This window comes from Cinclus cinclus, chromosome 22 (assembly GCF_963662255.1).
Source record: "Cinclus cinclus chromosome 22, bCinCin1.1, whole genome shotgun sequence".
NCBI classification, from domain to species: domain Eukaryota; kingdom Metazoa; phylum Chordata; class Aves; order Passeriformes; family Cinclidae; genus Cinclus; species Cinclus cinclus.
Window position 1 is genome coordinate 885,811 of NC_085067.1, and position 10,101 is coordinate 895,911.

At 49.6% G+C, this 10,101-nt stretch overlaps 1 protein-coding gene across 4 annotated transcripts in view; it reads left to right on the forward strand.

The window, feature by feature from the left end:
• NF1 (neurofibromin 1) overlaps positions 1-6,887 on the forward strand; it is a 75,810-nt gene extending 68,923 nt beyond the window's left edge. For 3 of the 4 annotated variants that reach the window (XM_062507213.1, XM_062507215.1, XM_062507214.1), the window contains 2 exons: positions 353-569; positions 2,894-6,887. In XM_062507213.1, the coding sequence (XP_062363197.1) occupies positions 353-569; positions 2,894-3,036 (360 nt within the window). In that variant the 3' untranslated portion in view covers positions 3,037-6,887. Of the gene's footprint in view, positions 1-352; positions 570-1,599; positions 1,651-2,893 lie in introns of all 4 variants that reach the window. The other variant, XM_062507212.1, reaches the window with a different exon arrangement.
• Positions 6,888-10,101: the final 3,214 nt, after the last annotated feature.

A 10,101-nucleotide genomic window follows, 5' to 3' on the forward strand; every position in this document is an offset into this window, starting at 1 on the left:
GTAAGTGATGATTGCACTAAATTCTGTGTTGGAGCAGAGCCAGTGGAGCACTGCCCACTGTGTGTCCAGGCATCCCAAGGGAAGGGGCTCAGGTGTGGGCTGGGGCAGGGACTCTGCAGCCCCTTTCCTGCCCTGGGCTCCCACACACTGAGATTACACTGACACCTGGTCTCCAGTGTGTACATTTAGACTGGGCTGGACAAGGCCACAGATCAGTTTTTACAGATACATCAAATGGTCTTGAAAATTCACGGGCAAAACAGTGGGACTTGAGAGTGAGCTCTGGAGCAAAGCTCAAACTGACAGGAAAGTACAAAGGAAAGAACAATCTTTTTTCCCTCATCTCCCACAGCAAACCCAAATCCCAGACTATGCTGAGCTCATAGTGAAGTTCCTTGATGCCTTGATTGACACGTATTTGCCTGGAATTGATGAGGAAACCAGTGAAGAATCTCTCCTGACCCCCACCTCTCCATATCCTCCAGCGGTGCAGAGCCAGCTCAGCATCACTGCAAACCTCAACCTCTCCAACTCCATGACCTCACTTGCCACTTCCCAGCACTCCCCAGGTCAGTGCCTGTTCTGCTACCATCTGCCTGGGGGAAATGTGGGAATTTCCTGGTTTAGGAGCCGTTGGCTCTTTGGATGTGTTTATGTGTCAAACATTGGTGCATCGTGGAGTCAAATGAATATTTAACTGCTCTTGAGCTGTTACCTTGTTGGTTCAGATCCTGGATTTTACCCAGCACAAAAATTGTCTCCCAGGTCACTCCATTTGAAGGGAAGAGAATTAAGGGCATCAGAACAGCAGCACCTGTGTGTGGAACATGGGCCCTGCAGGGGATCTCTGGCTCACTGGCACTGGGATGGTTTGTTCAGGGTGCAGAGGAGCAGCAGGAGTAAAGCAGGGCTGTTGGAATGATTTGAGAGCAGGGGTTTCTTAGGGAACAGACCTTGCTGTCAGTGTGGAAACATTCTGGGCAGCATTTCTGTTTGGAACACAGCATCAGCAGCAGCTCCAGCAGTTCATTTCCAGGGATGAGGTGATGGTGCAGGATTGGGCTCTCTGCAAGGGAAAGAAGCATTTTGCTCTGTAAATGTCCTCCTTCCTTCTGCCCCACTTTCCATTCCCTCTTCATTTACAAGCTGAGAGGAAGGAATTAATCCAGCTCGTCAAACATTCCTTCCAAGTGCTGTGCAAACAGATGGCTTCTGTCAAAGGCTGGTTAGGAGTCTCCACAAACAGAGCTGGGAACTAGGGAACTCGTTCAGGTTAATAGTGAGTCTGAAACAACACACTGCTGGCACTTTGAGCACTGTTTGCTTGGAAATTAAATTTAAAACACCAGTGTGAAGGCCACGTGTTCAGCAGCACTCAGTTAAAAGAAACATTTTCAACCAAGTGAGGGTTTTTATTATGACTACAAATACTAAGTTGCAGATACAGGAAAGATTCATTTCTTGCATCTGGAAACTACTAGGCAGGATCATTGTTTGTAAATGTTTTGTCTGTCACCATCTCTGTTCCTTTCCCTCCCCTTCCCTGTCTCACGGACATTATTCACTTACGTTTTTTTCTTTCATTCTGTGTCTGTGAAGCTTTTCTGCCTTGCTCTAAGTCTGCAGTTTTCATGCAGCTGCCTCATCCAGGTACTCTCTTCTTTCATCATATTTGCACGAAATGCTGCTTGAGCTGCGTTAGGGCCTGGCTGTGGCATGAGGAGCAGTTTCTGACACGGGAATGGCTTCAGCAAGTGCTAAGCTGGTGCATTTCTTGGGGGTGCCAATAATACTTGGTGGTAGAGCAGACGAAGTCACCCACAGCCTTGAGAATAAATCTGATAACAGACAAGTGGATGCTTAATAATGGAAATCACTCTGCTGCACGTGTGAAGCTAAAATGAACTGTTTGGTGTGAGCTCTTTAGATTCACCAGGACTCAGCTCTGACTGCAGGGACACACAGGCAAAGAGACAGTAACACTTACAGTAACAGAACTTTGTTCTAACTTTTGTATTTGCTGTCAGACATCCTGATTTTTGCTGCTGATTGTAGCTGTATCCTCTTGCATAAAACCACTGGTCCTGCTCTTCATTGCTGGTGCTGCAGCTGTCCTGTGGATGTGAGGTGTTGTGAACACTCACCAGACAGGCGCAGCTGGCAGCTGCACGGAGGGGCTGCTGCAGGGGTTAACTCACAGCAGTGTCAGCATAAAGAGCAACAATTGCTCAGAGCTGGCCTGCACAAAGCCCAGCTCTGGGCTGTTGGATCTGCAGTGACAGTGCCCAAAGCCACTGCTCAGGGCTCTAGCACCAGACATTGGGTGCTGGTGTTGTGTCAGCATGGGCTCTTCACTAAAGCACTTCGGTTTTGAGGTTGGTTTAATGGGAGACTTTCAGCAAAGCATAACAGAGCTATGCAAAGCTTCTCAGAAAGATCTAAGTTGGTGGGCACAAACCTGTCTGGTGCCATCCTCATCCTGACCCCCACAAGCCTCTTCCTCCTCGTGGTGGGGCAGAACTCAGCAGTCCCAGTTCTCATGAAGAGTCCTGGCCTCAGCTTCTCCGCATCTGATTCCAGTCAAGACCCTCCTTAGGAAACTTTCTGTACTCATTAAATGAGTCAGTTTGCTGGGTTGTTTTGCCATTTCCTCCTTCCTTCACTTGAGCAGATTTTTGTTTTCATCAGGACAGCCAGGTTTTCTTGGTTTTTCTGTCCCTCCAGCAGCCCCACAGGCTGGAGGGCAGGAGCAGGCGGCTCTGCAGCCCTTACCTGCCACAAACCCGTTCCGTTCTATCGAGCGGGCGGAGCTCGGCGGGGCCGGGCCTCGAGGGGAATCCAGGCCGGGATCCCCGCGGCTGCCGGGCTCAGCGCCGTGCTCGTGTCTCCGCAGGGATCGACAAGGAGAACGTGGAGCTCTCGCCCAGCGCCGGCCACGCCAACAGCGGCAGGATGCGCCACGGCTCCGCCAGCCAAGTGCAGAAGCAGCGAAGCGCCGGCAGCTTCAAGCGTCACAGCATCAAGAAGATCGTGTGATTGTCGCTTTTTAATTTTATTTTTTATTTTTGGACCCGACTGACACGCGCGGCCCCTCGCGAAGGGCCCTCCACCGGGTGTGATGCTGCACTTGATCTGTACAGTTGCCATCCCGTCAGCCGCGTTGCCAGACGAACAACTCCTGCCCCACTGCCTGAGTCATTCCGTGCTCGGTTCCAGCCGCTCTTCAGAACCACGCGTGTGCCCCGGGGGAGGGTGGAGTTCTGGAGCGCTGCAGAGCCGCTCTTGTTCCGGTCCAAAGCCATTTCCCAGCCCCTGGCCTCAGGTGTTCCTGCTAAGGGAAGTGTTGATCCTGAACCCTCTTTGCACGCCTCGAGGTAGTAGTGGCTTCCTGAGCCAGGGAAGTTTCTCTAACCCTGGTTTTAATCCAAACCTGTAAGATTTTAGCTGTGTACTTTTTTTTTACCACACTGAGAAGTCCATGATAGCTGCAGTACGAGGAGCTTAACAGCAGTAGTGGATTAGGTTAAATTTCAGGTAATTAGCAATAAAGGAGGGAGGAGAAGGAGGCTGCAGGAGTCCCTCATTCCCCAAACCAAGCTTCACAAACTTGGACTCTACGTGGACCAGACTGGACAAACTAGCTTTTTTCCCAAAACGTTTTTTTCTTTTTTTTTTTTCTTTTTTTTTTTCCTTTTTTTTTTTTTTTTTTTTGCTGTACTTTATCTGCCCTGAGGAAGTTGTACAGGGAAAAATCCCTGGGAACTGACCCTCGGGCTGTCATTGTAGCACCTGCTTTAGTCCTGCCCTTCCCAACAATGTGCACCTTCGAGAGCTCCTGGCAGAATATCCAGTGGGGAATGGAGGGAAGATGGGATGGATTCACTGCCGGCTCTGGGGGATAGCGTGTGGCAGAGCTGCCCCTGTGCTGCCCGGGCAGGGGCGGAGAGAGCCACGTGTGCTCAAGGTACATGAATTTCGATGAACTGACACTGTGTGCAATGGCAGGGGGCTGGCGGCGTCACCTCCCGGGGTGGGGCCGGGGCTCCTGCGGGGTTTCACACACCTGGGGCTGCGGCTGGGGACGGGCACGGGCTGCTGTGCTGGCAGGGAGGAGCCAGAGCCGGGGCCGGTGCTGGCCCTGCTCCGGGTGCCACGGCCCCGCGGGCTGGAGTTCAGGCAGGGGCTGTGTCCCTGGGGGCTCACACAGCTCCTGCTCAGAAACAGATCTGTTTCCCAGTTTCAGATCTCTCTGCTGTGGTAGGAATTAACAATCCTTCAGTGGCTTTAAAGGAAAAAAGGAAATATATCCATGTAAAAGCCAGTCCTCCAGTGCAATCGTTAGTGGCTTTCACTAAATCAAACTCCACAGCTAAATTATTAGAGAATGGTACAATTAAGGGTTCCAGTTTATTGCTATAGCACATAATTCCCATGTATCCACACAGTAACAATGTAACATTTATGTAAATAAAAATACCTTTATTGTATTGATTCATAAAATAACAATTTCTTTAATTTGTTTACAGTCCTGGAAAAACTATGAACACAAACTTCATATGCAAATAGTTTGCCAAAACAAGAGGAAAACTTAGAATTAGCAGTGATGCAATCAACAGGCTAGAAAGGTGAACTGGTGCAATGAAACAAATCCCCTCACTCCGGTGGTGCAGGCACCAGGGCAGGAACGTGGTCACTGGTGACACAGAGTGGGGTCTAAGCAGGGCCGTGAGGCTGAGCTGGGCTCAGGGACAGAGCAGGGGCTCCAGCTTTGGGTTTGGGGTCCCCAGTGTTGGAAACCATTGTCATCCCACAACTCGGATTGTGAGGAGCGCCCCCGGTGTCACTGGGGCTTGCTCTGGGTTGTTCCCAGTTGAGCTGGTTCCAGCCCTTCCCCTTTTGCTGAGGACAAGGAATTGTAGAAGCCTGAGGATTTGTATGTAGGAGGAAAACAAGAATCTCGTGTCAAGGTGGTGTGCTGTTTTCAGTTGTTTCTCGTATGAGCAGGTCTCCTGCAAACAGGAACAGTAATTGCAGAGAACTGATTTTGTCTGGGCAGAGAGCAAGCCCTTCCCTGTTCTGCATCATCCATGTCAGCAGTGTCCATCCATCAGAACTGCTGCGTTTCCCTGCAGCACAGAGATGTGGGAGCAGAAGGGACAGGGATGAAAGTCACCTTCCCTGTGAAAACTACTCCAGGCTCTCAGTCCCAGCTGAAAAAACGGGTCTCTTCATCAAGTCAGTGAACAAAACTGCACTTCCTCTTTCCTGGAAGGAGGGAGTCGCTCGGAGTTCTCCCTGTATGAGAGGTTCATTGAGAAAGCCTGGACTCTGTCAGAGCAGAGGCATCAGACACCCGTGTCAGGTAATGGGTGAATCGGGGTGAAAGGAGTGCTGATGGCCAAGGTTTAATTTGGGATCGTGTGTGCCCCGATAGACAGGACCGTTGTCTCCTAGTACTGGTGCTTGGGAAGCTTGTGCTTGGCTCCCAGGGAACCACGGCCTTTGTGTAACAATTAACCTCCCATCAGTAATTAGTTGTTGGGTGCCTTACTGTCACTGCATCACTCTCCCGCTCCCTCCCGCAGCCGCTGCTGGGATTTGCCTCTTTTTCTTTCTCACATGCTCCTTCCTTTGTTCTTTCCCTGTTTCAGCACTCTCCATCCCATTCCAACCCTGGGAGCTCTGCTCCCATCCCGGGCTGCTCCATCCTTTCTCTTCCTGCTGTTGTCTGGTGACCAGCAGGTTGTTGCTGGTGACAGTGTGGGTGTGAGCCTGACCTGACACGTGGGAGCCCCATCCCAGGGTCCCCAGTGCCACCGCGCTCCGGGCAACCCGCGGGCCACTGGCAGTGGCTGCTCCAGGCTCTGCTGCCCCAGGCTCTGCTGCCCCAGGCTCTGCTGCAGGGCTGGAGCTGCAGCCCCAGAGTCCCTGTGCTCTGACACGGGAACCGAAAATGTCGAGAAACCCGATTGGAACACGCGGACCATGTAGTGCCCTCCCGGGGAGCGTGTGTGACCCCCGGCTCAGAGCCCGTTCCCTGCCCCGCACTGACCACAGCTCAGTACTGTAAAGACAATTAACGTTCTGTTTGTGTTTGTATTTTCCCTGACTTAAAGATAACTCGGTAGTATTTGAGTAGTGCATAACCTACCTGTAATGATGCCGATGTTTCTGCTTTACCGTGCATGAGGTTTCCCAGGACAGGGAACATTTCCCTGAGTCTCGTGGGCTGAGCCCCTGGTGCGTGCCAGGGCTGCCTCTGACCCGGGTTGTAGGATTTAGGGCTTTTTCTGTTTCATTCTAAGGTTAATTTTTTCCCAAGTCACAAAGCACGTCTTATTGTTATGCAACAAACCACAGACAGTCACTCAGAGTGTTGGTCCCACTTTTTTTTTTTATGCAGTATATTCACCTGTAAATAGTTTTTGTGTAAAATTTGACAGAAAAGTATATTTACTACACTGTAAATACATGTGACAATATATTGTATTATTTTGCTTTTTTTGTAAAGCAGTTAGTTGCTGTATATGTATAACATACAAATTTGATTATTCTAGTGTTAGTAACTGTTAACTCTCCTCCTCCCTCCTGCTGGTGCATTCTATCACTTAAAGCAGAAGCTGTGTCTGACACACTCACCCTGTATGATCTCACTGCTTCCATCCGGCCTCGGCTTCCCAAGGGTTCCGTGAGCCCGGCCCCGGCCGTGCTGTCAAACCCAGGCTGGGAGCCTGGAGAGCCACTGGTCCCAGCACCTGTGGGAGCTGTGGGTCACAGTGGTGGAAACCTGGTTTCAGATAATTATTGTTCACCCCATTCTCCCCTCATGTATGTACTTCCCCCCCCCCCTTTTTTTTTTTTTGAAGTAAAATGTAAATTCAACCTGCTCCCAGTTGTTTGAAGGTCATTCCCAGGGGCTGTGGGGTGCAGGTGGAGGACGCTGATGTCCTCTCTCTGTTGGGACAAGTTTGGGTGGGTTCTTTGGGGCTGAACCAAGGGACCCAGCCCAATTTCAGAGCCCAACCCCCCACTTTTTCTGGGGAAAATTAAAGATTCCAGTTAAAATCCAGTGTCTGGGGCTTGTCTTCCCAGACTGGTGCTGTCCTGGGTGTGGGATCCTGCACAGATCTGAGATTGCCTGCGGTGACTGAGGAAGAAGAAAGCCCATTATCATGAATTTTATGTCACTTCAATAAGATTATCATAACTGAATAATAAATCAGAATATTTCTTTTTAAAATGTAAATTTAATATTGTAATAAAACAGCTGCTTGGTCTTTAAAAAACAATTCAGTATGATTTGTCTATTTGAGCTTTTTTTGCCTAGAAGCTTGAGGTTTCAGCTGTCAGGCAACTTCTCTGACAAATGATTAATCACTTCTATTTTTCTTTTAGGGGGATACATTACTTTCCCATTAAAAAAAATGTATAAGTACTTATATTCTGGCTTTGTAAGTCATAAAAGGATGTAAAGACACATTAAAGTGTGACTGCATTGACTTCTTCTGAGACATCTTATTGTTCCTGCACAGTGAACAAACAGACCTGCAGACACCTGCACAGGTGATTCCTGTCGTGCTCCTGGTGCCAGCTGGGGCTGCACAAGTGGAAGAGCAGCAGTGTGTGAACTGTTAAATTTCATTTTTATTTTCTTTGGAGGAAATGTTTATTCTGAGTTGGACCTGGAGTGGGAGCCAGGCAGGAGCCAGCTCCTGAGCAGCACCTGCTCAATCACTGCTCTCAAAAACATTCCTAAAGTTCCTCTTCTGGACAGTGGAGCCTCCCTGCTACTTGAGATCACAAATACACTGTAGCCACGGGGAGAGAATGAAAGGAGAGCTTTATTTTAGTTATGTATGCAGTTGGAAAATCTGTATTTAGGGAAAAACTGCACTGTTGGAGCAGGTAATTTTGTCTAAGGAAATAGTTTCAAAATCCCTGCCCCAGTTGATGCTGCTGAGATATTTTCCAAAGGAAAATAATAAAGTAAAAACTTAGAACTTACCTGAACTAGGGGAATGAATTCTGTTCTGGAGCTAAAAACTGCACAAGGAGGAAAAGAAAGAAAGCAAGTTGTTCATGGCTGAGCCGAGGATGGCCCAGAGCTGTTGGTGAAGGGGTCCAGGTGAGATGGGTGATAGCTGTTCCCTTAGGTGCTCTCACAGGAGTGGGTTCTGCTTGGTCACTTGTGCCATTACCAAACGTGTTTCAGGTGTCTGTCACCTGGATGTGTCACAGAACTAACTGCCAAAGCCAGCCTCCTGCAGCACTGGGTCCCTCAGAGCACTGAAATGCCTTTCCCACGACCGGAGTGAGGATTTTCAGGTGTGAATCTTCTGTGCTTGCAGCAGGGGCTCCTCAGTTGGCTGCTCCTCTGGTTAACAAGCTCTCAAATGAAAATCACTCCCAGGCTTGTGTGGGTGGAAAGGGTACAAAAACAACTCCCATGATGTGGCTTGTTCAAACAAGTATGGGTTTGTTCTTCAAAGGAATCATGAAAAAACCTCTGATGACAGGATCTTTTGGGATATTTAAATGATGGTGCTATAAATAGCCAGCAGTAACTATATGACCAAGAAAATCCCCCTAAACTATTAAATTGTATTTTTTTTTCTCATGGCATACTGGCCCTTCAGACAAACCGGAAATATCTGTTCTGCTGCTTCTGTTCCCAGTTAGTTACTGGGAGAGCAAGGTCTGCCCAGGAGAGCTGGCAGTGCAGCAAGACACAGCACAAATGCTGAAGAGCTGCTCACCCAGCAGTTCAGGTCCCCATGTGTGTCTGACACAGGCTGTGGTTGTGACCTTGACAAATCCCTGAATGTTTGACCACCAGGCACTGTAAACACTGGAATTGCCCAACACTAACAGCCAAGGGAGGCTGTCGGTTGGGAATTCTTAACGGACAAACTTCTGAGATCCTCAGATCAGGGACATCAAAGGGGCAAAGTCTCAACACCAATGGATTTTTCCACTTCACGTGTGGCACAATTTGTAGTCTTTAAGTGGGTATTTAGTATTAATTCCCAACTGCTCTGAACAAAAAGATAGAGGCAAATCAGGAACAGAAAAACAGTTACACAAATCAGTGATTTAGGAAGGACAATCCTGCTCATGACTGTGATTTCTCCAAGTTATAAATTTACACTCTCACACAGCAACTGCCTGCTGCAGTGCTGCAGGCACGTGTCAACAAACAAGGAGCAGGTTTGACTTCAGCCAGCCTGGTGAGCACAGCACTGAACTCCCCCTGTGCCTGCAGGTCTGTGCAGCATTTCCTGGGAAATGCTCTGCTCTGGGAGCAGCAGTGGCTCTGCAGGATGAGCCCAGGGTGCTGCAAAGGGAGGAGGCTGACTGGGGGTGACTGCCAGACAAACAGGAAGCTCAGCCTTTCATGGAGGAAGGATGCTTTCCTGCTTTCCTGCATTGCTGCAGCCACCACTGGATACCCAGTATGCTCTGGTTTATAACTCGCTCTAGCTCAGCTGATCCCTGTTCTGCCCCAAAGCAGTAACCACCTCTCCCTGGCCTACTGCTTCCCTCTGACTTTGCTGCTAAAGTTTCAGGAGATGAAGAAACAGCTGAAGTTCTTCCACTGAGAAGTCTTGAGCCATCTGTCCCCACAAAGACAGATGCAGTGACAAAGGCAGAGCAGTCTCCTCAGAAGCCCTGAGCAGCACAGCATCCTGTGCCCTCTGACCTGCCTGGCTGCACGGCAAGGGGCAGCACCCACACCTGCCTCCTGCCACTCCATCTGCTTCCATGCAACCCCACTGGATTATTTGCAGAGGACACATCAGTCCCAAACAACTCTTCCCACACAGACCCAGGGTGGATGCCAACCCCCTGCGGTGTCACAATTAACACAGAATTCCCAGTGATGCCCCACAAAGGTCAGCATAGACTCTTCCCAAGCCCTGGCTGCTGCTTGGGCTGCTCCTGCCACAGCCTGGGGCCTTTTCCTGTCTCACCAGCCTCCTCTGGAAATTCCCAACCCCCTTAGAAGAGCATCGACGATTTCCCAGTCTCCCCCGAGTGCCTTGCCCAGAGCTGTCCTGGAAGCAGCTGTCACACAGCCCACAGAGGGTGGCACTGCCAGCA